Source organism: Alternaria dauci, chromosome 10, assembly GCF_042100115.1.
Source record: "Alternaria dauci strain A2016 chromosome 10, whole genome shotgun sequence".
Taxonomy (NCBI): domain Eukaryota; kingdom Fungi; phylum Ascomycota; class Dothideomycetes; order Pleosporales; family Pleosporaceae; genus Alternaria; species Alternaria dauci.
The window spans coordinates 1341322-1358867 of NC_091281.1; the positions used below are offsets into that span (position 1 = coordinate 1341322).

The 17546-nt window shown below is 53.3% G+C and overlaps 8 protein-coding genes across 8 annotated transcripts; 6 read left to right on the forward strand and 2 right to left on the reverse strand.

Moving 5' to 3' along the window:
- The first annotated feature begins 1037 nt into the window (after positions 1 to 1037).
- ACET3X_009859 (uncharacterized protein) lies at positions 1038 to 1833 on the forward strand. The gene is made up of 2 exons (XM_069456021.1): positions 1038 to 1301; positions 1416 to 1833. The coding sequence occupies exons 1-2, from the start codon at positions 1246 to 1248 to the stop codon at positions 1750 to 1752; spliced, it is 393 nt and encodes a 130-aa protein (XP_069302692.1). The 5' UTR covers positions 1038 to 1245; the 3' UTR covers positions 1753 to 1833.
- Positions 1834 to 2061: 228 nt separating this feature from the next.
- Positions 2062 to 3058, forward strand: ACET3X_009860 (uncharacterized protein; the record flags this gene model as incomplete). The annotated part of the gene is made up of 3 exons (XM_069456022.1): positions 2062 to 2344; positions 2399 to 2618; positions 2674 to 3058. 3 exons carry the CDS (start codon positions 2062 to 2064, stop codon positions 3056 to 3058), a joined length of 888 nt encoding a protein of 295 aa, XP_069302693.1.
- A 313-nt stretch (positions 3059 to 3371) lies between these two features.
- On the reverse strand, positions 3372 to 6127 carry ACET3X_009861 (uncharacterized protein). The gene is made up of 3 exons (XM_069456023.1): positions 5805 to 6127; positions 3651 to 5756; positions 3372 to 3591 (listed from the first exon to the last, which is right to left on the reverse strand). Exons 1-3 carry the CDS (start codon positions 5919 to 5921, stop codon positions 3415 to 3417), a joined length of 2400 nt encoding a protein of 799 aa, XP_069302694.1. The 5' UTR covers positions 5922 to 6127; the 3' UTR covers positions 3372 to 3414.
- Positions 6128 to 6322: 195 nt separating this feature from the next.
- On the forward strand, positions 6323 to 8674 carry ACET3X_009862 (uncharacterized protein; the record flags this gene model as incomplete). The annotated part of the gene is made up of 2 exons (XM_069456024.1): positions 6323 to 8506; positions 8558 to 8674. The coding sequence occupies 2 exons, from the start codon at positions 6323 to 6325 to the stop codon at positions 8672 to 8674; spliced, it is 2301 nt and encodes a 766-aa protein (XP_069302695.1).
- A 378-nt stretch (positions 8675 to 9052) lies between these two features.
- Positions 9053 to 9853, forward strand: ACET3X_009863 (uncharacterized protein; the record flags this gene model as incomplete). Its single annotated transcript, XM_069456025.1, has 1 exon — positions 9053 to 9853. The coding sequence occupies one exon, from the start codon at positions 9053 to 9055 to the stop codon at positions 9851 to 9853; it is 801 nt and encodes a 266-aa protein (XP_069302696.1).
- A 268-nt stretch (positions 9854 to 10121) lies between these two features.
- ACET3X_009864 (uncharacterized protein) lies at positions 10122 to 10847 on the forward strand. The gene is made up of 2 exons (XM_069456026.1): positions 10122 to 10399; positions 10488 to 10847. Exons 1-2 carry the CDS (start codon positions 10148 to 10150, stop codon positions 10728 to 10730), a joined length of 495 nt encoding a protein of 164 aa, XP_069302697.1. The 5' UTR covers positions 10122 to 10147; the 3' UTR covers positions 10731 to 10847.
- Positions 10848 to 11356: 509 nt separating this feature from the next.
- On the forward strand, positions 11357 to 12875 carry ACET3X_009865 (uncharacterized protein; the record flags this gene model as incomplete). The annotated part of the gene is made up of 3 exons (XM_069456027.1): positions 11357 to 11606; positions 11661 to 11781; positions 11834 to 12875. 3 exons carry the CDS (start codon positions 11357 to 11359, stop codon positions 12873 to 12875), a joined length of 1413 nt encoding a protein of 470 aa, XP_069302698.1.
- Positions 12876 to 14998: 2123 nt separating this feature from the next.
- ACET3X_009866 (uncharacterized protein) lies at positions 14999 to 16557 on the reverse strand (the record flags this gene model as incomplete). The annotated part of the gene is made up of 5 exons (XM_069456028.1): positions 14999 to 15088; positions 15145 to 15606; positions 15656 to 16072; positions 16119 to 16420; positions 16470 to 16557. 5 exons carry the CDS (start codon positions 16555 to 16557, stop codon positions 14999 to 15001), a joined length of 1359 nt encoding a protein of 452 aa, XP_069302699.1.
- Between the last annotated feature and the right edge of the window lie 989 nt (positions 16558 to 17546).

Below are 17546 nucleotides of genomic sequence, written 5' to 3' on the forward strand. Positions count from 1 at the left end.
GGCACGAAAGGTCTCACTCTCACTATTTCTCTACAGGTCAAACGACAGTGGGCAGCAAGACCGACTCCAAGCTCCTACCGACACTGCAACGCAAATCAAATCCGTGTACCAACCCTACCTGAAACAGATACTCAACCCGCACACTAGTCTCTAGGCGAATCCTTGCGACCTTGACGATATGCGTCTCCTCAACTCTTTCTCTGTCGCTTTTCTTGGCTTGTTCTCGGTCGCGCTTGCCACAAAACATCCTCGAGACTTCTCTCTCGCAATGTCTGGTTCCTTTGCAAAGAACGATAAATGTTACATCAACTCAAACATCTGTGCCGAGGTCATGATCGGAGATAGGGTCAACCAGCAGCTGGACTACAACGGGTGCCAGAAGATTCTAGACCCAGAAAATGTCACTGGCATTAAGATGTTGAACTGCGAGTGCAACTTGTACTAGTAAGTAGCCAACCAAACACTTGATCACTGCGTCGCGCCCGTTGATCATCAGCGGGCGCCAGTTAGTGCCCGAAAACACGAGAACATCCGTATGGTCTCGATTTCCATTCTAGACGCTGAAGGCCTACGTACTAATTTCTGCCTACCTAGTTCTGTCGACTCTGGATCCTGCAACAGCGGCGTCGACGACACTATCGATAGGCTTGGGCGCTGTAATGTTGTCACGAGGAAGGAACGGCGATGGAAGAAGTCGCCTAACTTTTGGAGCTGCCACAACCCTCCTGTCTGAGCCTCGATATACGACTGTGTAGTACCAAGCTCTGCGGAGAGGTGCAGTACATGGTGGTTGTCAAAGGCCAGATGCGAAACTAGAGCACGCTTTTGGATTCATTGTCGCTAGTCTAGTGTTTTACACTGCGACAACCAATTGAATGCCTTCTGAATTAGTGTTTAGGCTAGAGCGCGTAGGAAAAGAGTTTCTGGTAGGACCGAATACAGACTAGAGTGTTCTGTATATTCCTTTTTCTTTCAGCTCATCTTCGGTCCCACGGTAGTGACCATTCTAGAAGAACGCCATTATGTACAGGATAAGTATCGTGTCTCAGTGTCCGTTTGTATAAGAGACAAACGCTCCTGCTTCAACAACATGCAAGGCAGCGACAAGACAGAGGCGTTTGTGCATACCTTTCTCAAGTGATTGACCTCATCTTTTCCTCTTTCCGCACGCCGTTGTCCTCACTCCAACCGTCATTCCGTGATTATTGGCAGCCTGCAACTCAAGAGGTCAATTTCAGTTCTACGATGCACTTCTCCACCATACTCAGCGCGCTTGCATTCGCAGCTGCCGCTGTAGCCAAGTAAGTCACCTCTCTCAAAGATTGTGTCGAAGCATACCATGGCAGTAGCGGAAGTCAATCGACAACAAACGCTATGCACGACAAATGCTGCAGCTGAATGCTAACCTTCACCAGCGAGGTGGGCTATGTTACCGACAGCGAAGGCAAGGCTTACCAGCTCGACATCACCGGCCACAAAAACATCCGCGTCATCACCTCGGACAGAAAAGATGGCTACTACATCAACCCCACCAGCTATCACGTAGAGCCTGCACATGCTTGCAACTTCTACAGCGAGGCGACCCGTGGCGTTGGATATCTCATCGGCGAGTTCCAGGGTCCTGTCGACGCGGACTTTGGCAGCAACAACTGGGCGGCATTTTATGAGTGTTGGAGCGAGGATCTCGGGTCCACGCCTCCTGGTGCACGGGTTCGTCGGCGTAGAGCTTCTGTGGTTCCAGGTCGTCTTTAGTGGCAGTGAGGGAGATACGAACGTTCTGGATTTGGCAACTACTGGAAATACAAGCTAGAAGAATTCAACCATGATTCGAGGTATGACCAAGTGACTGAGGGCGCATGTCTTTCCAGTGGGCCTTAAGCCCGACGTGATCAAACAAACTTGCAGTCGATGGAGGTCTGGAGTAATTGCGCTGGCCGTGTTATCGATAAGCTCCTTCAGCCGACCCACTTTTACTTTTCGCTGCGTCGCGAACTCTAACATTGCGCCTCAAGCCATTCATTCCCCAACCACACGCCACACACACACACGCACACGCACACCATGATTCGAAAACAAGCCCGAGAACGCCGCGACTACCTGTACCGCCGCGCTCTGACTCTCCGCGATGCCGAGCTCGCTTCGAAAAGAGCAGCGCTAAAAGCTTCCCTCGCCAGCGGCAAGCCTCTGTCCAAAGATGTCGCCGAGGACCAGACCCTGCGCCAGGACTACAAATACGATGAGAGCAGGGCGGACCGGACGGCAGAGGAAGAGCTTGGGCTGGACGATGAATATGCGCAGCTGTCGGGCGTCGTAGACCCGCGGATACTGGTCACAACTTCGAGAGGTACAAAAGCCTAAGCGCAGTGGGAAGACATGGGCCATGCTGACGCTGAGATAGACCCGTCCAGCAGACTGGGCACGTTCGCAAAGGAGATCAGACTACTGCTGCCCACGGCGATACGATTGAACCGCGGAAACATGATCCTGCCAAACCTCGTCGAGAGCGCAAAATCGGGTGGACTGAGCGACATAGTCTTGCTTCACGAGCACAGAGGAACGCCCACGGCATTAACAGTGTCGCATTTCCCCCACGGCCCAACCGCCAGCTTCTCATTACAGTAAGCACTCCACCAGCGTCTTCTATAGTCCATTTTACTTACACACATTTCCCAGCAACGTCGTTCTCCGCGCCGATATCCCCAACGCCTCCCGCGGCACAGTCTCGGAATCCTACCCCCACCTCATTTTCGAAGGCTTCTCCACCAAGCTAGGGCAGCGCTGCGTGCAGATCCTAAAACACCTCTTCCCGCCCCGTGAAGCCACAGCAAAAATCGGTAACCGCGTCGTCACGTTCAAAAACATTGAGGATACGATTGAAGTGCGACATCACGTCTTTGTCAAGACTGGTTTCCAGTCGGTCGAGCTGGCCGAGGTGGGACCGCGGATGAGCATGCGGTTGTTTGAGATTAGGGCAGGGACGCTGGATAACAAGGAGGGAGATGTGGAATGGCATCTCAACCAGTACACGAGGACGGGACGGAAGAAGGAGTACTTGTAGAGTGGATGCGAAGTGTGTTTGACTGCAAAAAGGACAGGATGACTGCAGAGGAGAGCACGGCAGGAAGACCCTCATGGCGCAAAGGAGAACTATTTTCAGTTTGAGATACCACGAATCATAAGCGATATCCTGAACTCTGGCGTTGAGCGCCTTTGGTATCTCGTCGTAAAGCTGCATGACGCTGATAATGCGCTCCTCGTGCACCAGCCTGTCGTTGTGGCACTGCAGTAGTGTTACGCGTGACTGTGACATGGCCCTGGTATAGAACTGGTAAAGCAGGGGTAATCAGCAGCTTTTTGTCCTGCGGATGAGGTGGTATCTAGCGGACACTAAGAGAACACTTTCAACACTCCCCCTCACATCATGCAGCCATTAGACTTGCTCGAGTGAAGATCAGATACACTCAGCCGTATCCTCTGTCCGTTGACCGTCATGTAGCTCTCAACAAGCCACTCATACCACACCTTGCGATCATCCGTCTGTCGCCAGAAACTGACTTCAACCTCTGAGTTTGCAGGAAGCTGCATGGGGTTCTACGCATGACGTTAGTCCTCGTCCTCTATGCATCATCATTTCTGAACGGATAACATACCTTGAGCGGGAACAAGATGGGAAACCAAGAAATCATATCCTTGCTCTTCTGCTCCATAGTCACAGGGTTCGTGCTCAGTTCCACAGGTCCTTCAGACCCGCTGTAGAGCACAGTTTCAAAGTACGCGCCGAGACCGTGACAGACGCCGGGTTCTTGGATAGGGAATGCAATTTTGCAGTAGCGCAGGTTGTGCTCGTTTGCGCCGTCGCCGCCGCTGAAGCCGCCTCCGCCACCCACTGCCGAACCGCCCTTGCGCAGCGAGGACTGTGCTAGAACAGAAGGTGGGAGGGGATGAGTAAACTCCCATGCTGTTCGCACGTTGGGTGTAAGAGGCGCTTCAAGGTTGAAGTGCTGCATCTTGGTGCCGTTGCTTAGTTGTTGAGAAGCGAATGTTTCTTGGGACTCGGTCGAGAGGTAGTCAAACTGTGTCAACATGACCACCCACGGGATGTCGAAAGCATTTGGGTCGACACTGGTGCTCCTAGTATACAGATCGGACCAAAGCTTGGGAGTCGAGATGGGAGTGAAGTGTGCAGTGTAGCTGGACGGGATCGAGATTCCGTGATTTGGGTTTAAGACGTGCTGGACGCCATCGAGACACTCGGGAGACAGTTCGTTGTCGGCAAAAGATCCAAGGAGCTCACTGACGAGAATGTCTACTTTGCCGAAAGTACCGTCTGGCTGTGTTGGGCCTTTCCAGGCTCGCATATCCGTTTTGACAACAGTGACACGTCCGCCCCATGTCTCGATGTTGTGCCGTTGCAGCAGTACGTACGCGTTTGGGTTCTTTTCGATCGCATAGACCTTGACAGGGACTCCGGAGCTCGCGCTGGCGTTGAGCGCACGCGTGACAAGAGGACCACGACCCGATCCTACAACGGCGACAACAACAGCGCCGTTGTCGGAACTAGTGGGTCTTTGCTCGGTGTGCCAATCTTTCAGCGCCTGCGCAATCGCTCGCTCGTACCACGCATACTTGATCGGATCCTTCTCAAACACCTCGTATGTAATAGATTCGAGATTGTCCGTCAGGGGTTGCAATGGGCTCTGTAGATAGTCCTGGAACCCACCGCCGAACCGTTCGATTTGGCTCTTGGGTGGCTGGTTGCGCTGCAGATAGCGTACGTAGCTCAGGTGAGGAGTTGGGTCGTTGCTGCTACTGCTCTTTTTGGATGTCTTCTTTGCAATCTCGGCTGCTTCAGCTGGAGTTGGGGCGGCCATGGGTGAAGCCCCGGGGCTCGGTGCATCCTCTACTGTACGAGGAGACAGATGGCCTGTAGAGTATGACATGATCATGTCCGGGTCATCGATGCCTGGTAGTGGCCCGACATCCGAGATGAGTAGCCAAGGTCCACGCTGCAAGCGCATGCAACGGAAGATGAAGACCTGGTGCGCTTTTGAGAGGACAAAGGATTGGCGAGCATTGACAAGGAAAGACGAGGCGAGGAGGTTGAGTAGTCTTACAGGCTCGGAGAACCAGCGTGACTGGACGGCCAAGGATGGAAGGCGACGCGGGAGATCGAGCATGACTGACAATCGGTTGTGGTGCTTGCAGATGGACCTGATGGTGTTCCAAGCGTCCCATGAGCTCCAAGAGTCAACGCTCTTCGTCTCACTGCTCGCTTCGAACTCGGGCCTTGCGAAGCGAGCTAGGTCTCCCATGTCGTCGCTGCTGGAGTCTGGCTGTCTTCCGTCCATGGGCATCTGGATGTGCAGCTGAATGTAGGATCCAGTGACGAGCGCTTCTTTGATAGATCGAGCATACTGAGATACGCCCGTCTGTCCGTGGGCGAGTCTTGGCCCAGGGATGACGAGATTGGTAACACCACAGAAAGCAGCATAGGCAACCTCGAGATGGAAGACTTGGCGGGACAAATGCGAGATGATTGGGTCTGGCGAGGACAGGTCAATCCAGGAGCTGGTAAAGGCTACCAGCTGGCCGATGATGTCGTTGGGAGTAAGTGGTGTGTCAAAGTTGTCCAAGGCCGGTATCAAGGGCAGGGGCTGGTCTTGCGACTCGGCGAGGGTCTGGGTGTAGGAGTTGAGGAGGCCCAAGACGCGGTTCTGGAAGTGGTCGTTGGTGATGGTGGTAGTAAGCATATCATACTGTCGGGTTGTCAGCCAGGGTCCTGCCGAGTGCGTGGAGACACTTACCCCGAGATCTTGGGCATGCTGGACCAATTCGGGCGAGACCTGTAGGGTCCGCTTCGACTCGTGCTGGCCAATGTAAAAGACGGGGGCCGACTCGTCCATGCCGTCCGAGTAGTCCATATCAGAGCCGGGGGCTCTTCGGGCCAATATGGGAATATTTTGGTCGGGCGGGCGAAAAGTTGGTGGATGTTGCGGACTACCGCGGGGTCAGCACAGTCGCGAATGCAGTGCTGGGGCGCGCGCGAGACAGGGGAGGGTGAGGGTGACGACAGCGGCGGGTATGGCGCTGGACAGGAAGAAAGGGGGCCACTCGAGGTGGAGAAATATATCATCGACTACATGGCGGCGTGTGGATTCTGCTGTGGTGCCTTGCAGCCTGTCGTCGTTCGCGCCAAGCTCGAGAAGTCGCGGTAAGTGGAGCTCCCTGGGCCCGTCGCATAACTTTTTCTGGGACGGCCATTGCAGTCGCCTTTTACACGCGCCGCCGCCCACGACGCCGCCCACAACGCCCATTCACCACCATGACTGCCATGACTAAGCGCGAGTACGGCGACGACGACAGTGCCCGCGTCAAGCGGGTCAAGACCGAGTCCAACGGCCAGGGCAAAACGGACGCAGCGGCGAATCCCTACCTGGCGCACTGGGACGACGACAAGGCCGTCAAGAGCGAGTACAGCGGCACCGGCACCGCACTCCAGGGCTTCAAGCGCCATGCGACGACGACGGCCCAGGCAAACGCCGCCGAAGACGGCCCCAACAACGCCTTCACCGGCCGCCCTCTCTCGAGCAAGTACATGAGCATCCTCAACAAGAGGCGGGACCTGCCCGTCCACCAGCAGCGCGACGAGTTCCTCAAGCTCTACCAGGAGTCGCAGATCCTCGTCTTCGTCGGTGAGACGGGTTCCGGAAAGACGACGCAGATCCCCCAGTTTGTCCTCTTCGACGACCTGCCGCAGGAGAATGCGAAGATGGTGGCCTGCACCCAGCCACGTCGTGTCGCTGCCATGTCCGTCGCCCAGCGTGTGGCTGAGGAAATGGACGTCGAGCTCGGCGAGGAGGTCGGATACAGCATCCGTTTCGAAGACAAGACGGGGCCCAACACCATCCTCAAGTACATGACTGACGGAATGCTGTTGCGCGAGGCCATGAACGACCACAACCTTACTCGTTACAGCACCATCATCCTCGACGAAGCCCACGAGAGGACCCTGGCGACAGATATCCTCATGGGCCTGCTGAAGGAGGTCGTCCTGAGGCGGCCCGACCTCAAGCTCATCATCATGAGCGCCACGCTCGACGCCACCAAGTTCCAAAAGTACTTCCACAACGCCCCGCTGCTCGCCGTGCCCGGACGAACCCACCCCGTCGAGGTCTTCTACACACCCGCGCCCGAGCGAGACTACGTCGAAGCCGCCCTACGCACCGTCCTCCAGATCCACGCCACCGAACCCGAGGGCGATATTCTGCTGTTCTTGACTGGTGAAGAAGAGATTGAGGACGCATGCAGGAAGATCAACCTCGAGGCCCAGGACCTTTCTCGGGAAGGCGGTGCTGGTCCGCTCGTGGTATACCCGCTGTACGGAACTCTGCCGCCCGCACAACAGCAGAAGATCTTCAGCCCTGCGCCTCCTCCTTCAACTCCAGGCGGTCGTCCTGGGCGCAAGGTCATCGTCTCCACCAACATCGCTGAGACGTCTCTCACTATTGACGGTATCGTTTACGTCGTGGACCCTGGTTTCAGCAAGCAAAAGGTGTACAACCCTCGTATCCGTGTCGAATCTCTCCTGGTTTCGCCCATCTCCAAGGCCTCTGCCCAACAGCGAGCTGGTCGTGCAGGACGTACGCGGCCTGGTAAATGCTTCCGTTTGTACACTGAGCAGGCTTTCAAGAAGGAGCTCATCGAACAGACCTACCCCGAAATTCTGCGATCGAACTTGGCAAGCACCGTTCTGGAGTTGAAGAAACTTGGAGTCGATGATCTGGTACACTTCGATCTCATGGACCCGCCTGCGCCAGAGACGCTGATGCGTGCCTTGGAGGAGCTCAACTATCTGGCATGTCTCGACGACGAAGGTGAGCTCACCACACTTGGAGCGCTTGCCTCGCAGTTTCCCCTGGACCCCGCATTGGCCGTCATGCTCATCACATCACCCGAGTTCTACTGCTCAAATGAGATTTTGTCGCTTACTGCGCTACTCTCGGTGCCCCAAATCTTTGTCCGCCCGGCCAACAACCGAAAGCGAGCAGATGAGATGAAGGAGCTTTTTGCGCATCCCAAGGGCGACCAGCTTACCATGCTGAATGTCTACCACGCATTCAAGAGCGAAGAAGCACAAGCAAACCCGAAGCAGTGGTGCCACGACCATTTCCTCTCCTACCGAGCCTTGCAGCAAGCCGACAACGTCCGTCTTCAACTCAAGCGCATAATGGAGCGCGAGGAACTTGAACTCATGTCAACACCATTTGAAAACAAAAAGTACTACGAGAACATTCAGCGTGCACTCGTGGCTGGCTTCTTCATGCAAGTCGCCAAGCGCGATGGCAACGGCAAGAGCTACATTACTGTCAAGGACGAGCAGAACGTTCTCTTGCACCCTAGCACTGTTCTTGCGGAGGACAGCGAATGGGTCATCTACAACGAGTTTGTTTTGACAACCAAGAACTATATCCGCACAGTGACCTCGGTCAAGCCTGAATGGCTATTGGTGAGTTGTCCTCATACCTTGGTTGTTAACTGTGATACTAACATCTGCCAGGACATTTCACCAAACTACTACGACTTGTCGCAGTTCAAGAAGGGTGAGATCAAGACAGCTCTGCAGCGTGTTGTTACCAAGCTTCAGCGGAAGGAAGCAGAGAAGCCCAGAAGATGAGGGGTTCCGGATTTGCTACGAAATCAATTGTAAAACAAAGGTCCTAGGCGAGCTCAACATTGGCATCGGCATGAACATCATACAAACGAGGCCTGATCTGGTGTAGCGACATTTGGCGTTGAACTTGCTTATAGATCGGAAAACATACCAGAAGACATGCACGCTGTCATGAAGCGTTTTTAATCTAGATTTTATGCTACTTTCACTTCTCAATGCTGCGTGCTGGTTGTCGCTAGCCGAATTCGTCCTAGCACTGTACCCCACATGTCGGTATCTTCACACGCCGACATCTCCAACTTTTTTCCAAGCTCAGCACATCCGCGACGACGCGATCGCAAACCACATTGCACCTCAGACTTTGCTTACGCTTCCCCAAAAATGGCTCCAACACAGAGCGGAGATGATTCCCTATTCTACACTGAGCGTATATCGCAATACGTCAGCATCCCGCCGTCGTGTCTCGCAGATCCCTTCTCAGCAGTGTGCGCGACCGTACTATCACCACTACTCCTCACATACTTCCCGCCTGCGAAGGGTGTAGTCCTCGCATACGAAGATGTCGAGTTGAGCAGCACACCACCATCCGCACCAGCCTCGAAATCCAAAAAGTCAAAATCACCACAGCAAAGCGAGTCCAGCTCCGATGATGCGCCTGCAGAGCCTCTACTACTCAGACACGTCGACGAGTACGCAGCGCCATTCCTCTGGGTCACTGCATCCTTCATTGTGTGGCGCCCAACGCGAAATGCTTACCTGACCGCTCATATTACGGACCAGGCGAAGACGCACCTTACGCTCGCACATCTCAACACCTTCCCCGTTAGCATACTCAAGGAATGTCTGCCCTCAGACTGGTCGTGGCACTCGGAAGAAGCCGGTCACATGAAGAAGGGTTGGGATGGGCGATTGTCGGATGAAGGAGGCTGGTGGGTGAATGGAGATGGCGAAAAGGTTGAAGGAGAATTGCGTGTGAGGATACGAGACGTTGATGGTAGAATGGATGGAAAGGGCAAGGGCAAGGGTTTCCTGCGTGTCGACGGCGCCCTGATCTCCGAAGAGGAGATAAAGGAGGCACAACAGAAGAGCGGGAAAGGGAAGAGAAAGGCCACTACAAGTGCAATGAAGGCAACACCACAGAGACAGGCAGACGGAGAAGTCATGGAAATCGACTCGGACTAGATGCCGGACGATGGGACGTTGTGCGCGTCAATCTGGTCGCATCTTTCGTGCGACACGCGGCAACTCAATTGCATGAGAACGGCGTTATGGCGTTGAAAATATAGGAGGATGCAAACTTCAGCATCTACGATACCAACACAAATGTACAACCTTCATGCGCTCCCTATTCCGTCTTTGTGTGCACAGACCAATCAGACAACGCACACCTCCGAGACTCCGCAGACCGCGGCTCTCGCTCTGTGAAACCTGCGCTCCCACCTCACTCCACCCCCCATACAACACTCACTTGCGGTTATGTCTTCGTCCAAGAAATCTTCATCCTCGTCATCTCGCAAATCCCGATCGCACGATCCCATCTACGAGTCCGGCTACAGCAGCAGCAGATCGTACGGCACAACCTACAGTTCCATGTCACCATTCTGGACAATCGGCACGCTGCTCGGTGCTTCGAGCGTTGCGCTCGGCGCTTTCGGGGCGCATGGGCTGAAGCAACGGATTAGAGATCCAGCGCTCATCGCGAGCTGGGGAACCGCTGCTCAATACCAGGTACATTTGCCCCCCGCTTCACCAATGCATGCCCCTCTTCGCACACCGCATCCTCGTGCCCATGGACTCCTACTAACGACTCGAATAGCTTGTTCACTCCGTCGTTCTGACCATGACCTCCGTCGTCGCACCGGGTAACACAATCGCAATGGCACTCTTCACTGCGGGCATGACTATGTTCTCTGGAAGCATATACCTACTGGTGCTGGATGCCAAGAAGTACAAGTCTTTGGGGCCTGTCACGCCGATCGGCGGGGCTTGCCTTATCGCAGGCTGGCTTGCGCTTGCGGCGAGAGGAAAGATGGTTACACCTCAACCAAGGTCGTCCTGAAGGCAGAACAAAGAGATTTGATGGACCAGGACATGTAAAACTGGATGACACGTTCGAGGTCGACGAAGCATGAGACGCACGGAACCTTGCAAGCCTTGCGCACGAGCATGATGAATGACAACAAAACTGTTTTTCTTCTGGCAAACCCTTGCATCGAATTCACTGTTTCGCTACCGAACGGCCCTTCAGATATTAACCGTGAGATGAAAATAGCCACATACCAGTCTTTGCTGCGTCAACTCGAGGGCGACTAAGTCTAGATCGGAAACATTAGCTCACCTGACTCGAAACCGGCTCCACTCCGCACGCACAAGTCTGGACCCTCATTTCCAACCTCTACACCAACCTTTTGCGTATCGTGTCCCGCCTCACTACTCTATCACATGTCGGTATTCGCGCGGAAACCGCTCGCTCCCGAATAACCGTAACGTCTAACGTGTATTAACCGTGTTCCCGCTTTGCCCAGCGACTTCACCCCACTTAGATACGCAGGTTCTGCCGCAGACACGCTTCAGACCCTGCAGCTCGGTACAATAGCGTTGTCTCTCTGTACGAATAGGAAATAGTGTAAATGCAATGTGTTCTCCTGTGAGAACAGAGGTTTCTTTCTTGTACTGTTCTCCAAAATGGACTCGGAAGGTGTTCGTTCGACGTCGGGATCATGGATTCCTCCAGTGGGCTACGTGCTGGGCCTTGCAGGTATTTGGCTGGCATACAAGTTTCTGGAGGCCATCTACAACATTTCGCCCTTTCATCCGTTGAGCTCGATCCCTGGACCACGATTAGCGGCAGCGACGTATCTGCCTGAGTTCTACCACGATGTCATTAGGTTCGGCTGCTATACAAAGGAGATCGCACGCATGCACAAGGTATACGGTGAGTAGATGAGTTGACAGTGTATGCCGGTACAGGAGCTGATTTGACATCTAGGACCCATCATCCGCATCAACCCCAACGAAATCCACTGCGACGACATCAGCTTCGCCGACGAAATCTACGCCGTCGGCGGTCGAAAGCGCGATAAGCCTGTGCACCAGATCAATGGGTCAGCGCAAGTCTCTCATATCCCTTCAACCCACGACTTCCAGCTGACCATTGCACAGTCTCGGAGAAGCCGGTTTTGGAACCGTAGACCACGACATCCACCGTCTCCGCCGCATCCCCTTAGCAAAGTTCTTCTCCCGCGCAATGATCACGCGACTCGAACCTGAGCTTCTTGCTGGAGTCCAAAAGCTCTGCGACAAGCTCCTTCGGCAATCAGGTGACAACAAGCCGTTCGACGTCACCATGGCATACAGCTGCTTCACCTCCGACGCGATATCCGGTTACAGTTTCGGCGAGAGCTTCGGGTTTCTCGATCAACCAGGCTGGTTCCCTAATTTCAGAGAACCGACGGCTTCGATCCTGCGTCCTGTTTTTGTGTTCCGTTTCTTCCCTTGGACGAAAGCTAGTACCAAGTTGGCGGCGGCGTTTGTTGATTACTTGCCCAAGGATATTGCGCTCATGGTCAAGACGTTGCAGATTGATCTGCCGGCCAAAGTACGCAAGGCCAAGGAGGACATGGATGCCGGGATTACGTATGACCGACCAACGATTTTCGCCAGTCTTTTGCAATCTGATCTCGAGCTTTTGGACAAGGAGCCCCAGCGTCTGTCCGAAGAGGCGCAGGCTGTGCTGGGTGCTGGTACGGAGACTACAAGTTGGGCGCTGGCAGTTATGACTTATCATCTATTGACCAAGCCGGAGATTCTTGCCAAGCTCACCGCAGAACTAAAAACGGTCGTAGATGACCCGAGGAACTTATGGTGGGCCGAGCTGGAAACGCTACCTTATCTTGGAGCCGTCATTCAAGAAGGTTTGAGATTGTCCTATGGGGTCTCTAGCCGTACTGCCCGTGTGCCGACTGAAGAAAGCCTACTCTACCGCGGAGAGTGGAACAAGAAGACTCTCGAATATGTTATTCCCAAAGGCTATGCTATCGGCATGTCAGCTTACGTCACCCACCATAACGAACGCGCTTTCCCCGATTCCTACACCTTTGCTCCCGAACGATGGCTAGACGAGAACAACAACAGGAGAAAAGAAGCTGAGCGTAGTATGTTGGCCTTCTCAAAGGGAAGTCGTTCTTGTTTGGGCATGAAGTAAGTGCAACACATCCGTATAGATCTGGCAGACGGTTCCTAACATTGATCTTGCAGTTTGGCTTTGTGTGAGCTTAATTTGTGTCTGGCTGCACTGGTACTGCGTGTTCTGCCGCAGATGCGATTGTCGGATACGACTGAGGAGGACGTAAAATATGACCACGATATGTTTGTGCCTATGACGAAGGAGAATAGAGGTGTGAGGGTAACGATCGTCTGATATGCTGGGATCTTGTGAGATCGAGTACCTTAGCATCGGATTGTGCAACCACATCGAATCACAGCGCTTCAGTATGTCATCGCGAAGGACTTTCCACGCTTTGCTTTCCCAAATGTATGGATTAGATGTCGGCCTGACATGTCGGCGCGGCAGTTATAGTCGGAACGATCCAACGGCCCGGTTTCGATCTTAACAAACGTTTCCGAATTCGGTCTAATTACTGCAACTTTAAACCTTGTGTTCAAATTCAGTCGCCCGAACAAGCTAGCTCGTAGAAGCGGAGCCGCCGACTCAGCGCAAACCTAATATCACAGAGCCGGGAGTCAGTTTGTTGAAAGCTGATATGTTAAACAGCATGTTTCTTCTCGTGGGGGTTATGAGTTGACCTGCCCAATGTTTTCGCCATTCGTATCTGTGGAACGGGATTACTCGCGCCTCCATGGTCTACCCCTCGCTATTATGGTAATATCATGCACCTTCTTTGGACTATCCCTGATTGCCATCTCACTAAGAACGTATGTACGGCTTTCGAGAAGCCTCTTCAGGCTAGATGATGGCTTCATGGTTGCCGGCGCTGTAAGTCACTTCTTACGCAGGGGGTGGGACAGGAGTATAGTTGCTTCCGAATGCTTGCTCATTTCGGTTGCTAGGTATTCTACACTGCTACTACCTCCTTGGCAATAAGAGCTCTCTTCGTCGGCCTGGGCAGACGAGACGAGTATCTCGATGCATGGCACTCAAGCGAAGCGATAAAGTTCTACATGATCTGGATCCTCGTGTATGTGACCGCGCTCGCGACCGTCAAGTCATCTATCTGCACGACAATCCTGCTCGTCACTGCGACAAAGCCTAGGCTACGCATCGTCGTATACGCGCTACTAGCCACGACATGGGCGTCCTTCCTCGTAACCTTCGTCGGCGTCCTGCTGTACTGTCGACCAGTCAGTGCGATATGGACTCGCCAAGGAGATTGCGCACCGATATCTACTTTTATAATCCTTGGTCACGTTGCTACTGTTTCGACAATTGTAACGGACTTTGCACTCGTGGTTGTGCCAGCCATCATCCTGTGGGATACGCACATGAAGAGGAAACAGAAGTTACAAGCTTTAGCATTGCTATCGTTTGCCTCCTTGTAAGTCAGTTGATTGGGTCAATGACCAACATGTTCTTCCAGTACTCATGGCTGACCTGACCCGACCCAGCGCGTCGATCATCACTGTTATCCGAATCCCTTATATCAACAAATACGATGGGGGCAAAGACGTACCATGTACGCTTTGAATTCCTACTCCCTTGAGCAAAATGGTTCACCAAGGCTAACGTGATGCACAGTTTGGACTGCCCACATTGTTCTCTGTTCGAACGTCGAAATAGGGGTTGGTTGTATTGCTTCATCACTGCCTTCCCTTCGGCACCTTCTCCACCGAACACACGAACCCATTTGCTTTCGGCATACTTGTAGGCAAAAGTTGGCGCGTTTGCGTTGCAGTCTCTTCACTATCGGAAGTCCGCCGTGGCGTAGGCCCATGGATATGGGCCTCATACTATCATCCAGAAGTCGCAGCCACCCCGAGGATGATTGCGAGCGGTTTCAAGACCGAGCCTCGATGCAGAACGATGCGCAGAGGGATTTGCAGACGTTTTGTAAAAAATGGATACTGAACGTGGAAGACGCTGACGATAGAGACACAGATGCTGTACCTGATTTGAGGGATGTGGGGAAACTTGTGGTTTCGAAAGAAACTTCGTCAAATGCATCTTGAGATACTATCGTTCACCGAAGCGTAGCATCTGCCGCATGAAAGCCTATTGCGAACATCCACATAACTTGAAACACCAAACGGTAGCAGTCGTACCTCCTGTTCTGTGCGTGATCATCGCCTCTCAAGAGTGCATGTCGCGATCTACTGCAACGGGGGAGCAGTCGTGTTCTGTGTCGCCTCCTTCCTCTGCACCCATCCGAACCTCGGCGAACCGTTGTTCATATCGAAGATCTGGAAAGCTAAATCAGTACTGCTTTACCGATCTAAGCATATTCATGATGACTTACTGCATACATGGCTTTCAAAACTGCATCGCCGTAGATGTCCATGTCCATGGATCCTCTACTCTGGATACTTCCGTACACGTTACCATTTCCGGCGTCGGCGAAGCCCAGATCTTCTTTCTGAAATGTGACCATGGCGTCTCCAATCGCGAGCTTGATCTCTGGCAAGTCGTCTGCGGGTGTGGAAGCGGGGAAGACATAGCCTTGGTTGTTCTGGTCGTACTGGGCGCCTGGAATAGCTTTGTAGACGGCATCAACCAAAGCGTCATCAACCAAGCAGAGCGTAGTACCAGTGTCCATGATGGAAGTGTTACCAGATCGGTTGACAGTCTGGCCATTGATGGTGGCGGATGTAGACTGGATTTGCCAGAAGCCTTGGCTGTTGTCAACGTCAGTGTAGTTGGGTTCGGAGGCTCCGGAGGCGGTCATGACGTCTTGGTCTATGAAGCCGAAGGTGTAGAAACTCTGTGGGTACGTTAAAGCAAACCGCAGAGATGCGAAAGAAGAAACTTACTTCTCCCTTGTCAGCTTCTTTCGCATCACGCCAGCTACCGAGGTACGCCGTGAAGAGCTGTTCCTTGGCAGTCTTCTGGGCGATGATGTTGTCGACTGGCGTCTTTTGCGGAGTTGGAGAAACAGTGTTGATGGAGCTGAACGCCAATCCGAGCAGGCCGCTGCCACTGCCCTGTGCAAACTGCTGCGAGAGCTCCTTCGCGAGCTCCACGGCCTGGTTCTCAACCTTGAGGCCACCCAGATCCACAACATCGGTGCCTACGTCACCGCTTGCTGATGAAGAATCTCCGTACGAGATCTTCCAGGTCTCTCCATCGAGCTTTTTGAATGTACTTGACTTTGAAGGGTCAAAAGCAACCTGCTGGTTCGAAGGGTTGGCCGAACTGAGGATGTTCTTGGGAAGCTCCGTGGACCAGACCTGTACGTCTTAGCATATATTACCTGAACCCGGATGGCTCACATACCCAAAGATCCGAAGATCCGGTATCAAAATCCAAGTACAGCTTTTGTTCAGGTGTTCCGACACCGACTTCGCAAAGATATAGCGAATCGTTCTGGATGTCTTCGGCTGGAACCTCGCCCTCGGTTCCGCCTCCGTCACTTGGGGCAGCGACCTTGCTCTGCACTCCGCCCGGTGCTGATGTTTGCTCGCGCTTTCTTAGAACGTAGTGTGATCGCATGCGGCCGCCGACTCGTCCAAATTTGCCTTGCTGTGACATGACCTTGGCTTGGAAATATGGGCCTGGCTTGGTCGGATGGAAGCCATCTGCGCATGTCAGTCCAGACGTTAGGAGAGAATCAGATAGGTCACTTACACTTTGTCATCGCGTAGACATAGCTCTTGACTCCTGCGGGCTTATATGCCGGGCTACGCTGAACAGCAAGACGTTGCAGAGATGCCATGTTGTTATTAGACTGTTTGTGAATGTTATTGCAGGCTTGATAGAGGAGAATTATTTTACAGCACTAGTGTAATGAAGAATGGGAGATGCGAACTTGTTCTGCTGGAAGTATCGATGAGGCGGCATATATACCTTCGTGCTTTCCACCAACGCATGCATAACACCCACTTTGAAGCAGCAAACCTACTGGCCCAACTTGGAACGCTCCAATTATCAGCTCTCGACCAGGAACCGGCGGGCACACCGGCCGGACTGTCGCAGCAGTGGTCATGGGCTTACAAGCATGTGGCCAAGCTTTCCAAGCTTTATCAAGCTTCCGTTAGGCTGCAGGTAATGCATATGGTGCACCTGAAACATTGCACTTGCAGATCAGACGCACGATGATGCCGGATATTACGGTTGTGGCGTTTGAAGATAAGGACCCGGACGGATAGACAGCGGTTGCGGTTGTGATTGTGCTGTCTAGGTATTGGCGCGGCTGCGCATGCGACGAACGTGAGCCTGGCCGATCTGAAATCTGGAGAGGTATGTGAGGTTTCTTGATTGATTCGATGGACGTGTCAAGATGCAACTTGAGGCCCCACCGGAAGCGCTACAAACCGCGAGCCACGTCTCCCCACTTCGTGGGATTCCACCAGGCGGAATCGCAGCTGCAAGCATGTGCCCTGCCGAGGCGCAGATAACAAGAGAAGTTCCTTGTATGTGTCTTGTCTCGACTTCGCCATGTCCACGTATAGCGTGGTGTGTACGTCGTGGTTCCCAAATGCCCAACTCCAAAGGTAAAGGTGGGACGGTGACGTCATTAGACACGCGTCATCACTGATACCTGTCGGGAAGCTTGGTCAATTGGTCACCAGCCATCGCGCAACATGCTACTCGCCCAAGTTCTCGCGGATATAATCACAACATCTATAGCATACAGATGGCCTCTTCGATCATGCGTACGGGTCTTTCAATTGTACTCCACGACAGTTGGGAAGGACTGATGAC

What these genes read in the sequence shown, in the direction of transcription:
- ACET3X_009861 (XM_069456023.1), bottom strand. Translation starts at nt 5,921, where the DNA reads ATGGACTACTCGGACGGCATGGACGAGTCGGCCCCCGTCTTTTACATT. An exon ending in AGCATGCCCAAGATCTCGGG is followed by an intron (nt 5,757 to 5,804) that starts GTAAGTGTCTCC and finishes ACAACCCGACAG; the next exon opens with TATGATATGCTTACTACCAC. An exon ending in CCATCTTGTTCCCGCTCAAG is followed by an intron (nt 3,592 to 3,650) that starts GTATGTTATCCG and finishes CGTCATGCGTAG; the next exon opens with AACCCCATGCAGCTTCCTGC.
- ACET3X_009859 (XM_069456021.1), top strand. Translation starts at nt 1,246, where the DNA reads ATGCACTTCTCCACCATACTCAGCGCGCTTGCATTCGCAGCTGCCGCT. An exon ending in GCAGCTGCCGCTGTAGCCAA is followed by an intron (nt 1,302 to 1,415) that starts GTAAGTCACCTC and finishes AACCTTCACCAG; the next exon opens with CGAGGTGGGCTATGTTACCG.
- ACET3X_009864 (XM_069456026.1), top strand. Translation starts at nt 10,148, where the DNA reads ATGTCTTCGTCCAAGAAATCTTCATCCTCGTCATCTCGCAAATCCCGA. An exon ending in GAACCGCTGCTCAATACCAG is followed by an intron (nt 10,400 to 10,487) that starts GTACATTTGCCC and finishes CGACTCGAATAG; the next exon opens with CTTGTTCACTCCGTCGTTCT.